This window comes from Phodopus roborovskii, unplaced genomic scaffold, assembly GCF_943737965.1.
Source record: "Phodopus roborovskii unplaced genomic scaffold, PHOROB, whole genome shotgun sequence".
Classification (NCBI taxonomy): Eukaryota; Metazoa; Chordata; class Mammalia; order Rodentia; family Cricetidae; genus Phodopus; species Phodopus roborovskii.
In genome coordinates, this window is record NW_026125391.1 from 20546173 (window position 1) to 20568593 (window position 22421).

Consider the following 22421-nt stretch of genomic DNA (forward strand, 5'->3'; position numbering starts at 1 on the left):
GAGTCAGTTATTAAAACTGAGAAATTAAAAAGAAAAGATAACATACTGAGGTGCAGGAAAATTCCGTTTTATGATTCACAGGGTTTATGATGTGAGTTACCCTTTTAATGGGAAACTTGAAAGAGGGCTCACAAGCTGACTTTCGAGAAGGCTGTAAAACCTTTTGTCACATTGTGAAGCAAGAGAGATTTTCCAGTGAAAAATGATTCATTCCACAAACATTAGTAATTCAAGTATCAACAACAGTAAAATGATTCTAGATAGCATAAGAATTTGTCCCCTAAAAGGAAAATAATGTATATTCATCTAAAACTCACTTTACTGTGTCTACCCATTCTGGCTCATCGTAGCAGGTACCTGAGAGGCCATGTGACTGGTTTTTTGCCTGATTTTCCTCTAATTGAACCATGGGGGGGGGGTTCTATATTTATTTGCAAATCTTCACACTTTGTCAGGTTAAATGTTTCATTATGAGTTCTGGATGGAAACACTTTGTCAGCTTCTTGTACAGACAGAGGCACTTGGGCATCAATGCAAAAAGTTGACAGCAGGAGAAATGCCCTATGAGCAGTCCTGGCGTGTGGTCTTGGGTCAGACTGTCCCAAACCACATGGCTTTCTGGCCCTGTCAGTCCCCTCTTAGCTAAATAGTCGTGAAGAGCACGACCAGCTTTGCCCCAGTCTTTTCCCCTCGTTTGTCATTACCAACAGCAACCCATGTCTGTCGGGCTCCTCAGGGTACTTTCACTCAGTCCTAAACTGCCTTCTGCCTTGTCCCCCATTTCTCAGGTCTCACCTGTACAACTTGGCCATTTGTGAGCGTCTGTATGTCTATGTCGGAATGTTCTATTTCACATGTTAAACTGATTGATTGCACTTAAATTTTATTCAAGACTCTATTTCGTGTGGTACTTATGATAAAGTTAGGAGCAGAAAACGTATATTCCTGATGGTTCTGCTTTGTTGTTGGAATGCATTTGATGCATTTCAAGGTTTAGAATAAAAGAAGGAAAACATTTTAAGTAAGAAGAACCTTTCTTCTTTGTTGAAGGTGAGTATTTTGTATCTATAATTATTACTGATGGGTGCTAATGAAGTATAAAAAAATACTTAAAAGTTTAAAATTGAGTATTTGTAAACCCTCTATTTTCTTTCAGCCAAAAGACATTGTTCACTTTTGGGAACTGGGTGGAGGAACTTCTTTACTGGACCTAATAAGCATACCAATCACATGTGATACCTTGAGGTGAGTGGGAGTTCACAGGTGTCCCGCGCATGCGCACAGGCTTTCACAAGACTTCATGTTGGAGTCAATTTTCTATTGTCTAGAGGTTTGCAGCCCTTCCTGTCTATGACCTTAAACTGTAATGCTTCCAGAGAAGTCTGGAAAGACCCAGGGTTCGGCTAGAGCTGAGTGAGGTGTATTCCTGCCAGCAAAGTACTTTACAGGCCAGATAGCAAGGAAAAAAATGCCAAATAGTATTTGGGTGATGAATTTGTGTTCAAAACTAAATATGAAAATCTTAATTCTTTCCAGACTTAGTGTGAATTAACTCAGCTCGGGTTTTTCTTCACCTGGTGACCTCAGTTTCCCATGGGATTTAATGCACAGCAATGTTGTTGAGCTTCATCCGAAGGCAGACTGTTAGAGATGAGAGGTCTCTTCTGGCATTTGTTTGTCTTGTTTTGTCTTTGTTATTTCAAGACACGGTGTAGCCCTGGCTGTCCTGGAACTAGCTCTGTAGACCAGGCTGGCCTTGAACTCAAAGATCCACCTGACTCTGCCTCCTGAGTGCTGGGATTAAAGGTGTATGCAAGCACTGCCTGGCTTTTTGTTGTTGTTCTTGCTACTGGCTTTTAAGAACCAAAACCAAGGGGTAAACCCCAAATCCAGAGACACTCCCACACATTGGCCACATCAGATGTGGAAACTTGTGATATTTCTGCGTTACTAGGAACTGATCTCTGTAGGCAGTATTTCCTGTTCCACCAGCCAACTCCCAAATAACCACACAGAGACTGATTATTAATTGCAAGCGCTCAGCCAATAGCTTAGGCTTGTTACTAACTAGCTCTTACATCTTAAATTAACCTACGTTTATTAATTGATGTTCTGCCACAAGGCTCGTGACCTCGTCTTCTACATGTCCTGCTTCCTCAGCATTGGACTGGCAACTCCACCCTTCTTCTCCCAGCCTTCTCTTAGTCTGGCTCTCCCACCTAGTTATTGGCCAGTTAGCTCTTTATTAACAGTGAGAGCAACACATCTTCACAGTGTACAAAGGATTATTCCACAGAAGATCTTGGCCAAGAAAAAAAGTTAAATATGAAGTTTCTTTCTTGTTGGAGATTAACCCAAACTATTGAGCCAAATTCAAGGTCCAGGTAATCAATTCTTTGTTACATTTCAGGCATGAAGAGCCTTAGGGATGGGTGGCTTCTTTACAAGACAATTGCTTTTCCAGAGCTACCTGGGTATAGGTCAGAGTTGCTTAATATATCCAAAGATTTCTTCCTTTAAAATATAGTTTATTCTCTTTTATTTTGAGACAGGATCTGACAATGAAGCTCTAGGTGGCTTCAAACTCACAGAGGTCCACTGGACTCTGCCTAAAGAGTCGTGGGATTAAGAGCATGAACTATTATTTCTGTATTAGTGTGCATTAGTGTGTGTGTGTGTGTGTGTGTGTGTGTGTGTGTGTGCAGAGAGAAAGGTGATTTATTCAAATGACTTATAGGCTATGATCCACCTAATCCAACAATGTCTGTCCATAGCAATGTAAGGTCCAAGAATCCAGTAGTTATTCAGTGCATGAAGGTAGATGTCTCCACTGGTCTTCAGGATATCCTGGGAACCCCAAAGAAATAGGCAGTGAAGGAATGGACTTGCCAGTGAAAAGGAGAGCAAACAGGTAGAGGAAGCAAACTTCCTTCTCCCATGATCTTTATACAGGCTGCCAGCAGGAGGTGTGGCCCTGATTAAAGGTGGATCTTCAACCCACAGGGACAGCTGACCTGAACAAGGAGGAGCTAATGGGCCCCCAGACTGATAGCTGGGAAACCAGCATTGGACCGACTCAGACCTGCTGAACATGGGTCTCAGTTAGAGGGCCTGGGCAGTCTAAGGGACCTCAGACAGTGGAACAAATTAGATATAAGTTGGTTACTGCCACAGGCTTTGTGCACATCTTATAGGCAAGACAACATTGTAGAGAGGAGGATTGGTAGCTGAGCTGATGCTTACGGTTCTTCTTTGGTAGTAAGACAAAGATGCTAAAGCACATGGGGTGAAGGCTCTGTGTAGGCACCAGCTTGACTTCCCCGTGATCAGTGAGTTGTGTAGGTGTTGTCTTCAGCAATGGGGCCTTGCTGTCAGTTTGTGGAGAGCAATCTATTGTCTTGGTGACAGCCAGGGTTGTTTGGGGATTCCCATGGGACCCCTTTGGCCAACAACTCAATTAGATGTAACCTGCTCCCGGTACTGGTACTGAACAGCTCCATTTGGTGACAAGATGTCCAGTTTTATATATACTGGACTTTTACCCTGTGATATTAGCTTTTGTTTTTCTTGTTTGTTTGTTTTAGGAATTTCACAGCTACATAGTTAATTACATTTTGACTTTGTTTCTTTGAGACGACGGGATTTCTCTGTATAGACCTGGCTGTCCTGGAACTCACTCTCTGTACCAGCCTGACTTTCCTTAATGGAAATAAGCAAAGCTTCCTGGGAATGAGCCTGATTTGTAGTTGACAGTTGAAAAGAGGTGGTGAGAGAGGAGGAATTAAGGAACCCCTGGCACCTTGTGTAGCCAGAGGTGGGCTCCTGCCTGTGTTGGGCTCTGGCTCCTCTCCCTACCCTGACCCCTGATTGGAAGCAACCTCTCTTCTCTTCATTTACTCTGAGACTGTTGGGGTCAGACAGGCTCTGGAAATTCGGGGTTCTACAGGAAGTGAAATCTTAATGTGCTTCTTTAATATCTTGTTGTGTGAGGTCTGAGTCGTCCTGTCTCTGAGCTCTAGGACAGCTGGAGCCAGCTTTGGGGGAGGCTCTCAGTTGTAATAAATAGGAAGGAACATCATAGGCCCAGCTCTGGGTCCAAAGTTGGCTGCTGAGTGGCCAGAGACCTGGGGTTGAAGAGGATTTCACTTCCCATAGTTGCTAATCACAACAAATTTTTAAACTGGAATTCGTTTACACATAATCCTCCCCCCTTTTTTTTTTTTTTGCAAAACCCAGCAAATTGAGAAACTGATACATTGCCACATGCCATTAGACATTGTTTACCTTTAAATGTTCATAGAACTGAGTGCTTCCACATACTTTAGATAATTTGCAATTGAACATTTCCTGAAGTCTGATCCGACTTTAAGAATTTTAAAGCTGTTTTTTTGACTAACATTTGCCATAAAGTACAAAACAATACAAATACTAGAAACAAAACATTTAATAGTAGAAAAGAACTGGGCAATCAATCTCTCTTTTGCCTATTTTTAAATGATTTTTATGTTGTATATATTTGACCACAGTAAAAAGATTGTACCAGTCTTTAAAAACAAAAATATGACTATAAAACAAAGCATAATATATTAAAGCACTAAGTAATACTTAGTTACATGTTTATTATATGATTCTATAGTGAAGTAAGTACATGTTTATTATGTGAAGTAAATACAACTAAAATACATGTGCATTATATGGTTCTACAGTAATGAAGAAATGATTGTCTGAAACTAGAGTCACAGATGGCTCTGTGTCTCCCTGAGGGTGCTGGGAATTGAGCCTTCATTTTCTGGGCAAACAGCCAGTGCCTTTTAACTTATGAACCATCTTTCCAGGCCCTAAGCATCCTTTTGTGCTTCTTGGCCAACACCATGTCTCTTCAGGATTATTGAATCCATGTTTAAGTGGATAGTTTTGTTGTTGTTGAGTTTAGATTTATGTTTAATGTGTAGAAATGGAATCCACTGCCTGTGGTGACAGCAGTGTCCTCTGCTAGTAAAGGCTGTGCTTCCACAGGAGTGTAGCTGGAGCATAACTTTGACTTAAAAGCAGTTCTTCAGTTTATTGGTTGTATGAATGCACACTTCTGATTTCAGATCCATGAAATGGGCATCATCAAATTGTCTAGGGAGAGCTCTCATGAAGGTTCAGTCAGCCTGCTGGCTTCCCAGCAAGGTGTGTCAGTACATCCATATCCTTCTGTTCATATTGTTGTGTTGCTGCTATCATGGGTATTGAGATTTTTGCTCCTCTTTTGAAACACAGGGTGAAATTAGGTCTGAACATGATGTTGTTGGACTGCTTTGCTTTCAGCTTCTCTGTCTGAACTGAGTTGGTTTTCGTTGTACTACTGAGGTCCAGTCGGGGAGAACATCCCAGTACACAAGGCTGCATCTCTGAGTTCTTGCCCGTACTCCTGTCTTAGAATAAGGGTATGCCAGGACATCCGTAAACTACCTGAGACAGATTCCAGTACATTCATATCTCAAGACAGAGACTGTTGGGAATCTTTTGTTTAAAGCTGTTGTCATCTTTTTAGGACATTTTCTGTTGTTCTTGTTTTGGATCTTTCCAAACCTAATGATCTTTGGCCCACCATGGAAAATCTGTTGCAAGCTACAAAAAGCCACGTAGACAAAGTGATAATGAAGCTGGGGAAGACAAACTCCAAAGCAGCCTCTGAGATGAGGCAGAGGATGTGGAGTGTCATGCAGAAGGACCATCCGGTGAGTTGCTATTGCTTTCCTCTGGCATCAGCCCCACACAGAGTAGAGACAGCATCCAACACAGCTTCTTTAGTTTTCTGCATGACTTAGAATATGTTTGAGGCAGATGAACCTGCTCACCAGAAAATTACAACAATTTCATCAAACCCCAGTGAGGCACAACAAGGGAAAGATGGCTGTGTCTCCTTGTTAGACATCCACCGTGATTATTGTGGTGTATCATACCACTCAGAAGAAATGAAGTTTTAAAGTGATTTTGATATTGATTTCATAATCTCTGTAAAATGAAGATGAGAATGCAGATTGAACTGGCAAAGGCTTGTTGGAGCTACAGATTGAAGCAGGAGCAGAGTCCCAGCTGCCTTCCCAGCACTGTGTCTGTCACATGTCACAGAGCTCTTCCATCATCCAAAAGCTATTTAAATTATACCGTTGCTATGATACAACACACATCCGGAGTGTTATCATCTAGAAAACTTAAGGAAGCATTTTGAGATGTCCATCATGTGCATGTGTCTTATCATAGTGTCAGATCAAAACAAAGCCTAATAGCAAACGACTAAGATAACCGAGGAAGCCCATTCAGATGATGTATGGTGAAAGGAAACACAACAGTAGTGGACTGTGATGACGCTCACCTTTGATCCCTTCACACAGAAGGCAGAGGCAGGCAGATCTCTGAGTTCAAGGCCAGCCAGGTCTACAGCCTGAGTTTCAGGACAGTCAGGGCTGTACAGAGAGATCCTGTCTTGGGGAGAAGACAGAGACAGAGACAGAGACAGAGACAGAGAGAAAGGATGGGAAGAAGGAAGAGAAAATAGAACAGCAGGACAAGGAAACAAATGACACCATGGTGTTTGGGGAATTGCTGTTTCTGGCTTTACACTTAAAACACAACGTGAAGTGAAAGTTAATACCATAGCAAACGCTTTGACAGCAACAAAGCCCAAGGGGAACCTTTGTGTAGGGAACCTTGGATGGGGAGCCTTGGTGGATTCCATGGCAGGCGAGGGTGACCGAGGTGGGGACAAACATGCCAGGCAGATAGAGCTTAGTGAGAAGTTTTATTAGAAAGGGAAAAGGGGAGGGAGAGGAAAGAGGTAAAGAGACACAGAGACAGAGAGGACAGAAGAGGCGAGGGAGACAGGAAAAGTCCTGTCTGCCCCAGGGGAACAGTAGCAAAGAGAGTGGGAAGAGGGCTGGAAAAGACAGCGTAAGTGGGCGGGGTCTATCTTTTAAAGGGTCCTTTGCAGACTACGCAATCATGGAACCCTGGGCTGACCGTGGCACTGCCTGAGTGCATTCTGCCAGGTGACAGGGGCAGGCCAGCATAATGCCTGAAATTTTACATTAAATATGGTCAACATCTATGAAGAGATGGAAAATTGTATCTTTAAGTAAATATAAATTCTGAGGGCATAGCAACAAACAACTATAATCAACAAAGTATATTTATTAACAGGATCGTGAATTAATTGACCCATTTCCAATACCTCTAGTCATAATTGGAAGTAAATATGACATTTTTCAGGTAAGTACTCCCATTTCTAGCTGTGTATTGGGCATGCATGGCTCTGCTTTGTGGGGAGGAATAATAGTGATGAAATAAGAACAATAACTCCAGAAGGAACCGGCTCAGAGACACCCATCTTAAAGATTTTAGGAAGAAAGATACAGTAAGGCATCCCAAAGTAGTAAAGGAAGTGAGTGCAGTCGTTAGAATAGGGATGAGGCAGAAGACTTAGGAAACAAATCTTTAACCTCTGAGGGATAAGATTTACTTCCCAACTTTAAATTGAAGAAAGTAGGAAATTAGTTCTTCTTATCTTAGCTTGTCAGAGAATCCTTGGGGTATTCCTCAGGATAAAATGTGTGCCTGTATCTGGATTCTCTTAAGCCGCGTGTTTCAACAGATCTGATAGCTGTGGCGGCGGGAGTCTGCCCCCTCGTTCAGTCTCTATAGACATGAACACGGAGGTGCCGTGCCCGAGCCCAACTACTCAGGGTGGGAGCTTTGAAAATAAGTAATGTATTTCTCCCCGAGTGAGCTGTTGAGATCTCTCGGCTTATTCTTTCCTTTTAATGATTTTTTTCCTACAGGATTTTGACCCCGAGAAGAGAAAGGTGATATGCAAGACGCTTCGGTTTGCTGCACATTATTACGGAGCCTCGCTGATGGTCAGTCTCCCCCCCCCCCCCTTTGGGGCCTGGAGAGGAGGGGATAAGCGGAAAGGAGGAGCTGGGTTCACAAATGTGAATGATGGATGCGCCTGATGTCACCTTTTGTCCTCTTTCCTTCCCCCCTGCCAAAGTCCTGTTCCTGCAGGCCGTTGGGTGTCCACACAACACAGTCTGCTTGTGGCTGCTCCTCCCTACATTGCTTGTATCTGTAAGTGCAGGCAAACTTACAGAGGTACATTGTCATAGTCACTCGTTTTCGTTTTTTCTCTTAAGAATTAGAATCTATACTCCCTCAGAAGGAAACAGGGGGAAAACTTTAGTGAGATGTTGTTTTTTGTATAAAAGAAATAATATAGAGGTTAAAATCATGAATTTTGCCAGGCGGTGGTATTGCACTCCTTTGATCCCAGCACTTGGGAGGCAGAGGCAGTTGGATCTCTGTGAGTTTGAGGCCAGCCTGATCTACAAAGAGTTTCAGGATAGCCAAGGCTGTTACACATAGAAACCCTGTCTCGAAAAACCAAAAATAAATAAATAAATAAAGAGATAGATAGATAAATATTTAATGGTCCCCCTTTCTCTTAATTAAAGCACTCAGAGGAACATAGAGGCTGCATGACTGAAAGTACTGGGTAGTCTGTGTATTTTTAGTTTTTGTGCTTTCAGAGTATTTTAAATACATTTCATTACACATTCTTGATGCCTTTAGAGCCAGCGCTCTATCTGCCTGTGTGTCAGGTTGACATGATGCTTTGGAGAATGTTTTTACAGATTTTAAAAGAATCAATAGGGTAGAATGTTTTAGAATTAATACCTTAGACTAATCAGTAGAGAGGAATGTTCTAGCGTGATCTTTGTCTGAAATGGGATGCGTTGCTCTGGGCGAGGAAGTGTCAGTCCCCAGCACTGAGCTGATCCAAGAGAAGGTCCACAGCTGTGTGGAGCGTGTCTGAGAGACAGCAGCTGGAGGAGTGGGTGAGAAAAGTTCTACTGTCCTCCCACCCTACCTCCTATGAAACCTACTTGTGGTTAGGTTTTCTCCTCACCCTTAGCATGCAAACAAAACATTACAAAGTTATATGGTTTAAATCAATAACATTGTATTGATTATGTTGTAATAAATACATAATTGCATAGTAATACTTTCTTAAGTTAAAATTTTCCCTATTTTTAAATACCACATAATAAACATTAGCAGTACTCTTAATTTTTTGTTTTAAATCAGATACATTTATCTGATCTCCATAACCTGGTACTGTGAGCCCATTCTTATGCCCTAATTAAGGTGATCTCCCGTATTTACCTCGGGAAGCACAGACTTGATTATCTTTGCTTTATAAGTATATTTCATTCCAGTTTAAGGTCCCCCATCCCTGCCATTTCATACATCTCAGCTGTTCCCATTGCCTTGGAATGTTGTATTTAGAAGGCAAACCCTGACAAACAGTTCGTAGAGTAACCATGCCTCCTGGGTTCCACGGCATCAGATCATAGTTATCGACAGAAGCCACGTCCTTTCACTTTGCTGAGATTTTCTGGTTTGATCCTCTCATAGTTGACCTGGGAGAGTATTCAGAAATCTTTTTTTGTTCAGGTTCTGCAGGCAAGTCAAAAAAGAAGCTAAAAAGTCACTTCAGGAATCCCTAGTGACTGCCCCCGCCTGCAGCTGCCACGCGACTGCCTTGATGGCAGCAGTGCACCTGCAGATGTCACAGTTGCTTTTGATACATGCCTCTAGTTGCCTAACCTCGAGTGTTCGTGTCAACCCACAGCACAGACATTTCAGGGAAACACAAACATACTAATTCTGACCATTTGAGTAGGTGCAGTGAATGGCGTGTTCCTTTCCACCTCGTGCACTCATGAACTCTGGTTAATGAGGCAAGTGCGTCAAGATTTCTTTATTCAGCAAGAAATTGTAATTCTCTTGCCATCTGTGCTTGTTCAGAACCATGTTTTTACCTATTACAGAGATCATAAAACAGTATAATTGAATCTCCTGTTTGTCGTTCAGTTTACCAGCAAATCAGAAGCTCTGTTATTGAAAATCCGCGGTGTTATCAACCAGTTGGCATTCGGTATTGACAAGAGGTACTGTTAAGTATTTTCAAATTATCCTTGTTCCCTGATCTCCATTATATCTCCCCTTCCATCACTTTGGCTGTCCTTGTGTTATTATTTTCTTCTATTAATTTTAAATGGAATTGAAAATCTTAGCATCTGTCTTTTTTGCCTTGCTCTTTCTCTTGGTTTTGACTGACTGTGGTATGAGTCTGTCAGTCAATGTTTACTGGCCCATTTGGGTCAATGCTCTCATCGGTGACTTATATAAAACCTGGTCCTTGTGTTTACAGTGGAGTGTGGCAGCATATTCAATTGGTGAACTAAATTAGAATCTTTTTTTTTTTTTTTTGCCATACAGCAAATCAATATGTGTGGATCAGAATAAACCACTGTTTATCACAGCAGGACTGGACTCTTTATGTCAAATAGGTTGGTGGACTTATTAGTATTGCTTAATCTTTTTAAATTGCTTATTGATTTTATCTTTCTGTTTCCCTGGCCTCCAGCACACTACCATTGCTGGCTTCATTTTCTGGCAGTTATTTCATATGTATTTATTGGTATACCCAGAATTGATGTCGCTTGCAACACATTGACATATTTGTGGTAGAAAGTACAGCACTGCACGGGGAACAGATTTGTGATCTCTGTTCTGCTTTTCAAAAATGCACTTTTAAATTCTAGTTCCCCAAGTTGAGAAGAAATCAGGACTATAGAGTAGCCAGGGGACTACAGAGCACACTGTCAATCACTATCAGCTGTGCGAGGTTGAAGTGATAAGATAAACCAAGAGCCATTAGATATGCCTTAACTTTCCACTGTAAGATGGTTTTCCAGTTGCTGTGGTGGTATATCCCACCTGTAATCCCAGCACTCTGGAGACTGAGGCAGGGGGATTGCTTTAAACTCAAGGCCAGTCAGATTGGACTGTATAACAAGACCCTCTTTTAAAATTTCAGAGAGCAAGAGCAAATAGTTTGCCTTGCTATTGAGAAGTATCATCTAAACTCACAGGTTCCATAATCTATTTCTCAAGCCCCTTATCTTTCCAAGAAAGCTGTTTTCTTTGTGAAGCTCTTTGGACCTAGCATGTCTCTAGACCCTTGGGTGTGATTTGATTTCCTACATGATAACAGGCTGCTGGTACCCTCTATTCCTCCTAGGAGCTGAGGGTGACATGGCTTCAAATGTAGGGACCTTAGCAAAGAATGAGATGCTTAATGGATGGCCATGGAGACAGATTAGGACCTTTTTAAAATACTGCTAGCTTAATTTCAGGAGCCCTAAGAATCACTGTGTATGTTGACAAAAGTCTGTCTATCTGTGAGAATAGTGTACCGATAGATAATGCTGACTGAATTTTCCCATTTGTTGGAATAGGGATCCAGAAAAGGCTTGCTAGTTATTTAATTTAGAAATAAAATCAGAGAGCTGGGGCTGAGAGATGGCTCAGTGATTAAGGGCACTTGCTACTCTTCCAAAGGACCAAGTTCAGTTCCCAGCATCAGTGTTAGACACATACACAGACACAAACACAAAGTAGCAAATCAATACTTTTACACCAAGATGGTAAGGAAGCCCTTGAAGATCAACAATTTGGGGAGACAATAAAGAATAAAAATCCCAGGTTATCAGTTAAAAATTGCCAGAGGGTAACTGAATTTTTTTAATTTTTCAAAGTAATCTAAATATTCAAGTTACAAATACATTTTCCTCATTAAAATGGTGGGGCTAGCACTGTGACTATAGCTCGGGGGTGGAGTGCCTAGCATGGATGAGGTCCTTGGTACAATCCAGCACTTCAAAAGGAAGAAAAAGCTGAATCGTGTGTGTGTGTGTGTGCGTGTGTGTGTGTGTGTGTGTGTGAGAGAGAGAGAGAGAGAGAGAGAGAATGCATGTGTGAAGGTTATCTCACATCTCTTCAGCACTTTTCATTTACACACATGTAGAAAACTTTGCCTGTATGCCTGTATATCTTAGACTCAGTATACTTTATTGGGTTTTCAGTGTGTATGCTGCCCACAGTTCTAGTTGATATGTGGACTGTTTTCCTAGGATTATGAAACAGCTATGCATATGACAGTTCATTATCTGCTGGGAATGAACTTCTGTGTTGTGACCAGTTTTACATAAAACAAATGGTGCAGCTGCATGAAATCTTCTAGTGTAAACTTCAAGATCTGGAATCACTGTTAATGGGGCACAGAATCCAGGGCAGGGTGTGGAATGTGAGTTATAACTCACCCCTTATTTCTTACTGCCGCTGCCGGTACAACAACCTAGGAAGGCACAATTTTAATGGTGTCTGTAACATGGAGATAGACGCTGAGTGACCTAAGATTTGTACTTCAGGAAATGACACCTGTGTTATTAATAGTTTACAATAACTTAATCTCTGCTGTAGTCATTTGGGGTAAAACTTTCCATTTTAGGATCCCCTCCTGTTCCTGATAGTGACATTGGAAAGCTCCAGGCCCATTCACCTATGGAGCTGTGGAAAAAGGTGTATGAAAAGCTATTCCCACCAAAGGTGGGTATTTCTCATTGCTGGAAAACCACAGTTAGCTGTGACAGGAAGTGCCACAAAGGTTCTGACATGATAACTCTGTTTCTCATGTTCCTAAACGATGCAGTGTTTGTTGAGATCAGTGTAAGCAAAGCACTGTGGAGGTTAATAGCTGAGTAAGAAAGGGCCCTGTCCCCTACCAAACACAGCTCTCTGGATGTTAGAAGAGAGAGACAGCTGATGGAGGGGGTGAGGGGGGATGGCAGGGAGAGGTGAGAGGAGGTGGGGGTGAGAGGTGGTATCAGGGAGTGGGGAGTGAGATGGGGAGGGGGCAGAGGGTGTGACATGTGTGTTTGAGGTGGATTTCTATCTGATGAAAGCTGAAATAGCAAAGCGCTCTCAGTGCCAGGTTGATGGAGCTTGGTCCCTTAGACAGATGGTGATCATTGAAATGTGGGTGATGGGCATGAAATGACTTGTGATTTCAGAGTATCGGCACACTGAAGGCGATCCAGGACCCTGCCCGAGATCCACAGTATGCGGAGAGCGAAGTTGATGAAATGAGAGTTCAGAAGGATCAGGTACTTCCCAAAACTCAATTTCACGAAAATATGGTGTACGTCAAGAAATTCATACATTTTCCTAACTTTTTTGCTTGTAAAATTATTTAAGTAACACATTTTTGTAGAAAAAAAAAAAAGCTCTTATAGATGCATATAAAGATCTGCTATTCTACCACCCAGAGATAATGCAAATGCTTGCAAATCCTTTTCCAACTTTCCAGTTTACTTGATGTTAAACATGGGTATGGCTCCCACCTTGATGCCAGAGAGATGCTTTCATGATACTCATAATTGTGAGAGTCTTTGGAAGTGTTTGTTCCCTATTGTGTCAGGTGTAATGTACTCTCCTTGTACTACGATATTACTTTGTCCGGTTAAGGACTCTAGCCAATCAAGCCAAGATATATGGGCAGACCCCACAGACCCTAGGTGTGAAGAAAGTGCTTTGAAGTGGGCATGCCAGGATAGCCCCATTTCAGCGTGCAAATCTTAAGAAAGAGTATGAGCATTGCAAGACACAAGTACTGGAGATAGGCTTTTGTCAGACCTTCCTTTACGGTGATGGAATGAGATGTCGCACTGTCCTTGGATGAGGACATGTTTGTATAACGCCCTCTGCAAACTGGAAGCATGACCATGTCTGGGCGGGGTTATAGAACTTTGTAACTCAGGCAGTCACGCAGTTGGAAGGGTTATTTGGAGACATCTGCCTCCTGGGACTGGTGACCAGGACATTTATCTTAGCGCTCATCCTCTAGCCCAAGAGGTCCTAAAATTAAGTAAGCAAATGTTTCATTTAAACACATTCCAGACAACTAGAAACTATGCTGTGAATATTTAAACGATTTTGTAGCTATAGCAAAGCCTGAAGGATGAGGTGGGACAATCAGATGAACTGATGTAACCTTTATTGTACATGAACCTTGGCTGTGGAGATCATTGGAGGTCATCTCCAATTAGTCTTTGAGTCAATTATTAACTGTCATTATCTGTTTCTATTGCATTGTGACTACTTTAATAAGGTCATATGCACAGGTATTAGCAATGCGCTGACGTGTTTTGAACTCTGAATTTACACTTTGGAATTACATCTTCTCTGACTTCACTTTGAGTGAAAGTAGAGGACTAGCCTATCTCCATTTTACCTCAAAGGTGCCTTGATTTCAGACTGCACAGATAGAGTCTCCATGTAATTTGTACTTTTGCTGTAAAGGTACCTCAATGACTATCATTTGATACTTGATTATTCAATTGATAGCTGATTCTAATATTTGACATTCTAATATTTGTTTTTTGTTTTTTTTCTATTAAGGCCAGGCAGCAGAGGCAGGTAAATCTCTGTGAGGTGAAGGCCAGCCTGGTGTACATACTGAATTTCAGGAGAGCCAAAACTACACAGTGAGACCCTGTCTCAAAAACAAAACAAACAAAAATTGAATTTGAATTTTTTTTCATGTTTTTCCCAAAGGAATTTCAGAAGCTAGAGTTGTTTCATGAAGGCGGGGTTTAAATGAGTCCACCAGACCCAAGATAGATGATGAATAGGTGTTTATTGGAGAAGGACTTACACAGATAAGAGTGAATAACCTCACTGCCTTCCTGCTCCAGAAGATGCAGTCTCTGCCCTTCCGATGCTCTCTGAAACCCAAGAGAGTGTGAGCCAGCCCAGCCTCTCCCTCATAATGGGTCACAGCTGCACCTGAAACTTGTGGCCACTGCCACAAGTTCACTGGCAAGACAAGATGCCACTACAGTTTCCAACTGTGTGCCATAAGCACTCTCTCTGAATATTTACATAAATACCTGCATCTTTTATATGGGCAAGACAGTCGCTGCCAGTTTTACCCAGACAGCTTAAAACAAAAGTTCATCCCATACTCTAGAGGCTTCAGCAGGAGCTTTGCAAGTCTGAGACCAGCCTGAGCTGTAGAATGAGACCCGACATAGATGGATGGATGGATGGATGGATGGATGGATGGATGGATGGCCACATGATAGATGATTGATAGATAGATTGATTGATTGATTGATTGATTGATAGACACATGATAGATGATAGATAGATAGACAGATGATAGATAGATTGATAGAAAAATGATAGAGAAAATAAAAAATTATGAGCTTTAGGTTAAAACCTGACCAGTTTTCTATATTTCTGCTTCATGTTGTCTCTTTTACCTTTTAATGATTATTGATTGCTGAGTGGCATTTTCCCTTGAAAACAGCAGTGTGATCTTTAGCTCCGTGTTGGCACTGAACAAGATAGTCCATTCATTTAAAAGGGCTCAGCTGCTTCTGACTTAGACCTGCACTTAGGATTTTCCACAATTCCATGGGGGCATGTCACCCGGATGAAGCAACCTGCAGGCTCTTCAGACGGTGTGGACTGCCTATGTCTGACACTGGTGACCCAGCACTGCTCAGCCTTTCTCTGCTGAGGACTGACGTCCTAGATCATTAAACTATAGTGTCATTGCCTGTGAGTGGAGGGCTAGCTCTGAGCCTGGAGAGACAGGACTTGATCTTCCCTTGGCTCCTTTGCTCTGTCCAACACCCATTGTCAGCACCCTAACTATAGTAGTCTGGAACAGAAAGGGGCCTTCGAAGCCACCGGTGAAGCATTTACAGTGAGATTGGAGCATAGCAGTTTTACAATGGAGCAGCAAGCTCATGACTTCGCTCAGGTCTGCCATAAAAGTCTGCCTGAGGAATCACCTCTCTATACATAATCCCTCCAGTCATAATAATCCCACCACCACATCCCGCAATGCCTCATGGGAAGTCCCTGTTCTAACATACTTCTTTTATGATCTATATTCAGATTTTTTTTTCACAGTCTCATTCTGTAGCTCAGACTGGTCTTGAACGGACAATCCTGCAACTCATCTCCTCAGAGGAATTGCAGGAATATGCCACTATGCTGGCTGGTTCTGTGTCAGTTTAACACACGCTAGAGTCATCTGGGAGGGAGAATCTCAATTTTTAAAAAAGCCTCCATGAGGTCAGACTGTGGGCAAGCCTGTAGGGCATTTCCTTAATAAGTGATTGGTTTGGGAGAGCCCAGCCCATTAGGAGTGGGGCCACTTCTGGGCTGGTGGTCCTATAAGAAAGCAGGCTCAGCAGGCTTTGGATAGCAAGCCAGTAAGCAGCCCTCCTCCATGGCCTCCCCATCAGCTCTTGCCTCTAGGTTCCTGCCCTGCTTGAGTTCTTGTCCTGACTTCCCTCAGTGATGGATTGTGGTGTGGAGGCATATATGCAGGCATATATGTAAGCGGAAATAAACCCCTTTCTTCTCCAAGTTTCTTTTGGCCATGGTGTCTTCTTACCACAGCATAGCTAAGACAGGCAGTGAGCTTGGCTTTCAGATCTGCCTTGACGCTCGCTAGTCCTTTCCGATGAGGGAGGTCCTGTAACCTGTGAAGCAGGCCCATGCTGATCAGAGGCTGGGGAAGCCCAGAGCTTTCCTGCAGACAGGGTCTTTCCTGGTTAGCACTCTTCTCAAAAGTCTCTCCCATCAGATTTCACACGGGCATCAGAAACTTCGTTTCTCTCCAGTGCCTTTCACTCCTGATTTCAGGGAGTCGGGATATGGAAAGTGCTTGCTCCACCCTTCTGCCTCTTTTCAATATTTCTGTTAAAAGAGGATAAAGGGGGTAGGGGTTGTGGGGATACATGACTTTAATCCTAGCACTGGGGAGGCTGAGGTCTACATAGGAGCAGCAGGGGTAGCCAGGGCTACACAGCAAGACCCTGCCTTTAAAAACAAACAAACAAAAAAAGGAGTCCAGGCCAGGGGAGGGGAGGTTTAGGTAAATAATTGTTCAGCCATAGTTCTCTTGTTTGACTCCTCAGTTTAAAACAATCCACTTGCTCCTAGGGCTGTAATGTATTAAGCACACTGGCTCACCAGTTCACATGGTTAGAGAAAAATGTTACCATCCTTTGTTGAAGATGCCACTGTAATTTATTATTATATCATATTATATAAATGTGTCATAAGACTATAGACTGTGTATCTTCAGAGCCTTTAGAAGTCTTAAGAGAGTTCGAGAGGGTGGGGTGGCCAAGGGAGGGAGCTTCTCAGTCTTGTTCTGCAAGCAGCCATGGGATCGTCAAGAAAACCTTACTGTACCTTTCGAATATCAATTGTTCTGAATTCATCTGATTGCAGTATTGAAAGCCTAGTGGCCTTTTTTGGGGTCTTGGATCAGCTGATTGCTCCTTTTCCTTCTTTTGGAAGGGGACCAGCCCCATTCTTTTCTCTGTCTGTGGTGTACAGATTGTTATATACCACAGTCAGCAAAAACTTGCCAGGCAATGTCCTCACCTGATCCTGGTAAAAAAAAACAAAAAACAAAAAACAAAAAACAAAAACAAAAAACAATTGACCATTTCCAGTTAAAGGCAAAGCTTGCAATATCACTTTACTTTTGTGAATCTTTTTCATTGTTTTGAGACAAAGTCTAGCTGTGTAGTCTTGGTTGGCCTGGAACTCACTATGTAGACCAGGCTGGCCTCAAACTCATAGAGATCCTTTTCTGCCCCTGGGGTCTGGGATTAAAGGTGGGTGCCACCACACCTGGTTACCTACTTTTTATTAGTTAACAATCTTTTCCAGCTTACGTGGAAAATAACTGGTAAACTAGGGTTGGTGTCACTCCAGCATAAACCAATCTGATAACTTCTTAAAAGTTATTACCATAAAAGCATTCTAAAGTATACACACAGCTTTGAAACTCTTCAATAGTTCAGTTTTAATAGCTTAAAGTATAACTGTGAAAGATAATGTGCACCTTTTATGAACACAGCAATGGATTTTGTTTGTAGCAACTGTGAACGTTAGTAACCCCAGCTGCTGGGCAGTACTCAGCTTATCTTGCAGAGCAACCACTTTTGTTTATCCAGAATAATGATACACTTTGTACAGTTGCTCAGACAGTAATCAGCACAAAGCTGCCCGAAGGTGATCCCTTTTTGAAGGCTACTGTCGGTAGTTTCTACCTGTGCTGTTAAAGATGTTGAGTTCTTGGAAGGAGACAATGGAAGGTTCCTGTCTTCCCACTGTTGCTCTTCCCATGGGGCACATATGTCTACTGTCAGTTTCTCTCCACTGCCCCCAGGCTGAGTGTAAATGAACACTCAACTCCTTAATCAGTTCCTTCTGCAGACAGCTGTTCCCAGCTGTGCAGATATTGCAGGAGCCTCAGTCTGTCCACGCCCTGCATGCTTCATTCTTCTTCACTATGTCGTCTTCTTCTTCTTCTTCTTCTTCTTCTTCTTCTTCTTCTTCTTCTTCTTCTTCTTCTTCTTCTTCTTCTTCTCCTCCTTCTCCTTCTCCTCCTCCTCCTCCTCCTCCTCCTCCTCCTCCTCCTACTCCTCCTCCTCCTCCTCCTTCTTCTTCTGGTGCTAGGGATTTGAATTCAGGTCTTAAGCTCAAACTACAAGCTCTGTAACACACTGAATTATCTCCAAAAGCCAGGTCTGTTCGTTTATGTTTTAAGAAAGGCGATGGGGGCACACACCTTTAATCCTTTAATCCCAGCACTCCGGAGGCAGATGCAGGGAGATCTCTGTGAGTTTCAGGCCAGCCTGATCTACAAACGAAGCAAGTTCCAGGACAGCCAGAACTGCATAGTGAGACCCTGTATTGAAAAAAACAAAAAACAAACAAACAAAAACCTTTTTTTACTTTACAATTTTTGGGATTTTGTTGTTGTTGTTGTTAGTGTCTCACTGGAGTACACTGTATAGATCATGCTGACCCCCGATGCTTTTGCCTCCCAGGTACTAGAAATAAAGGCATTTGTCACCATACCTAACATTATGATTTTGTCTTTTCAGTGATGGGGATGAAACCCATTGCTAGGCAAACACTACTATTGAACTACATTCCATTCCTTGGGTCTTACTGTGAAGACCAGGCTGACGACAAACATCAGATCCTCCTGTCTCAGCCTCCCCAGTGCTGGCCTTACAGACCTGGCTCAGTGTGGTGTGGTGGTACATGTCTTTCTAAAGGTTTTTATTGTTATTTTATTTTACATGTATGATATCTACCTACATACATGTCTGTACACTTTATGTATACACAAAAGAGGCCTTTGGATCCCCTGGAACTAGAGTTATAAATGGTTATGAGATGCTTGGAGTCAAACCAGGTCCTTCAGAAAAGCAGCCTGTGCTCTTAGCCACTGAGGCATCTCTCCAGCCCTAGTGTGATAACATTTCTAAAAGCAGAATCTGTATTGAAGGACATCTAAATCTCAAATATTGATACTTTGCTAACTTCAAACAAACTTTTGGAAAGAGCTGAACATCACTTTGAAATATAGTTACTTTTAAATCCTTGAACTGTTAAGGCCTTGTTTTTGCTAGCAAAAAGTGACTTGTATATTCTGTATAGTAGATAATTTTATCTGAAACCTTACTAAATTCATCTCTGAGTGCTGCTTAGTCTGCCCAGGAACTCTGCAGGCTCTCTTGCAGAAAACAAGTCTTGAAATTATGTTCCGTTTTGTTTTCCTTAAAGTAATGCAGATCTTTGTTTCAGGAACTGGACCAGTACAAGAGAAATTCTTCCAAGACCTGGAAACAAATTGAGCTGGACCCTTGAGTCTGGTCCAGTATTGTGGGCTTATGTCTTCCTTTCCACTTCAAATAAGATTATTTTCTCATCTTCTGTGGCAACATGTGAAGAAAGTTGAAATGTATAATGTATTAGGGGAAATCTATTTCTTATTCTGGTACAACTTTGTCTTTTAGAGAGAAAATTTTCACTATATATATTTCTTTTTAAATAAAATAATTTTCTATCACATGCCTGTAATGTCTAAGTAGTATAAATTTCATTTGGTACATGTATCTGCTCTGGGTTTTTGTTTGTTTGTTTTTAGAAATATGAATCAGTGGTGTCTGGTACCAGTTATTCTGCATTTGTTTACTTATCTATTTTTTTAGTGTGTGTGTGTATGTGTGACGGTGTATGTAGGGTGTGTGTGTGTGTGTGATAGTGTGTGGGTGTGGTGGTGTTTGTGTGTGATGAGGTGTGTGTGTGGTGGTATGTGTATGTGTGTATGATGGTGTGTGTATACTGTGTGTGTGTGTGATGGTGTATATGTAATGTGTGTGTGTATTTGTGATGGTGTGTGTGTGTGATGGTGTGTGGGTGTGGTGGTGTGTGTGTGATGAGGTGTGTGGTGGTGGTATGTGTATGAGTATGTGATGGTGTGTGTATACTGTGTGTGTGTGTGATGGTGTGTATGTAATGTGTGTGTGTATTTGTGATGGTGTGTGGGTGTGGTGGTGTGTGTGTGATGAGGTGTGTGTGTGGTGGTATGTGTATGTGTGTGTGATGGTGTGTGTATATTGTGTGTGTGTGTGATGGTGTATATGTAATGTGTGTGTGTATTTGTGATGGTGTGTGTGTGATGAGGTGTGTGTGTTGTGTGTGGTGATATGTGTATGTGTGTGTGATGGTGTGTGTGTACTATGTGTGTGTGATGGTGTGTGTATGTGATGTGTGTGTGTAATGTGTGTGTATTTGTGATGGTATGTGTGTGTGATGATGTGTGTGTGATGGTGTGTGGGTGTGGTGGTGTGTGTGTGATGAGGTGTGTGTGTGTGTGTGATGGTGTGTGTGTGTATGTGTGTGATGGTGTGTGTGTGATGTGTGTGTGTGTGTGTGTGTGTGTGTGTGTGATGGTATGTATGTGGAGGTCAAAGGAAAACTTTCCAGATTCCTCTTTCTACCACTTGGGTTCTGGGTATCAAACTCAGGGCAGCAGGCTTGGTGTCAGGTGCCTTTAACCACTGACCCATTTGTTGGTCCTGGTAGCAGTTTCCATATAAAGCTGGTGCCCATACTGGACACGTTTTTTTCTAGAATGTGTAGTTGCAGCTGATAGGAAACCAGAAAGGAGCTGACCGGTGTCATGATCTCATCTTTAACAGAGAGGCACAAGAAGCACCTGCAGGTGCTTATGTAAAATACACATCCCTGGTCCTCATGCCCAGGGATTCCCAGCTGTCTGAAAGCAGCCATTTTAAAGCAGCAACCTCCTTCCTTCCCTTTCCCCTCTTCACCCAGTGAGACTCTCACGTTTATTTTGACACTGCCTTTTAAAGAACAGGCCAGTCTAAGGGATTAGCCTATCACCTAAGCTAGCCAAAACATGAGATGATAAACATCCAGGATGACTTCCAGGCAGGTATCACATAAGAGAAGCCAGTTCTGGATAGGACAGCCATTATCATTAGTCAGGAAAGGTATGTATTTTTGTGACCTGAGTGACTCTTCATGTGCCATGGACACAGGTTTGAATATGTGCATTTACTAAGAACATGAAGACAGGTGATGCACATCAGGTTATTTTGATGAAACATGAGTCTGCCAGCTGTTTGACTTGCATGTGTTCTGACATTTGAGAAAAGTGTTCAGTGAGTTCCTGATGCATCTCCATGCTGTGGAGAAAGCCCTCCTGTGGTCAGCACCCTGATGGCACAAACGGCTCAGGTTACAACAGCAATAGAAATGGTCATTCTGTGTTGATTATATCACTGTCCATTTTGTGACACGAGACACAAGCTGCCAGGTGCCAAAAGCCACCATGCTTCTGGGGTGCTATCACTATCACTAGCATTTAATGGCTTGAAGTCACACACGACGTCAGTTTTCCAAATGTTTCTGAACTAGAATGAAATTCATCTGCATATGAACAATAGAAGCTGCTTCTACTACTTACCTTGTATCTTCAGTAAGTTGAAATCAGTGATTTCAAAAGAGGCTCCTCCCCATGGGACTCTCTGTGAACTACCTGAGTAGATTATCTTCTCTAGGACTGTCTATAACTGATGTGACATATATAATCTGTAAGGCATTGTATGACTATTACACCATAATCATCAGTGTCACAGACCTTTTATAAGAAATGACAATACTGTGCTGGTAATATACCCGTGCCTCAGATCCTTAAATGCAGTTCTCAGCAATAGACTTCGCCTGTGGCTTCCTTTCTGCTATAATGGGAGACATTTCAAGCGTGGTAATTTATCATTCTCTACAAGCTAGGTCACAGTAACCGCACAAGTTCATGTGCTCTCTCTGAGAGCCTCACTCATAGTTACCATGGTGACATAGGGAGAATTAAATTTCAGACTCGTTCATGACTTACTCGCAGATCGATGAGAAAGATAATCAGTCACTTAGCAGAGAATCCATTTTTAATAGCCCACAGTCATCACTTCATCCCCACAAGCATGTGCTGTAGGTGTGTGTTTGCCCTTACCAACCCTTCATCTCTACAACTCAAGAACATGAATTCCCATGTGCAACCCTGCTCTTCTTAGGGAACTTGTTGTGTCATGTGACTATTTTTTCTACAT

At 42.3% G+C, this 22421-nt stretch overlaps 1 protein-coding gene across 1 annotated transcript in view; it reads left to right on the plus strand.

The window, feature by feature from the left end:
• Nucleotides 1-19814, plus strand: part of Dync2li1 (dynein cytoplasmic 2 light intermediate chain 1) — a 30855-nt gene extending 11041 nt beyond the window's left edge. Inside the window, exons 5-13 of the mRNA XM_051175189.1 lie at nucleotides 1157-1245; nucleotides 5540-5726; nucleotides 7189-7257; nucleotides 7827-7904; nucleotides 9922-9998; nucleotides 10330-10400; nucleotides 12404-12501; nucleotides 12966-13058; nucleotides 19591-19814. Of these exons, the coding sequence (XP_051031146.1) occupies nucleotides 1157-1245; nucleotides 5540-5726; nucleotides 7189-7257; nucleotides 7827-7904; nucleotides 9922-9998; nucleotides 10330-10400; nucleotides 12404-12501; nucleotides 12966-13058; nucleotides 19591-19653 (825 nt within the window). The 3' untranslated portion in view covers nucleotides 19654-19814. The remainder of the gene's footprint in view (nucleotides 1-1156; nucleotides 1246-5539; nucleotides 5727-7188; nucleotides 7258-7826; nucleotides 7905-9921; nucleotides 9999-10329; nucleotides 10401-12403; nucleotides 12502-12965; nucleotides 13059-19590) is intronic.
• Nucleotides 19815-22421: the final 2607 nt, after the last annotated feature.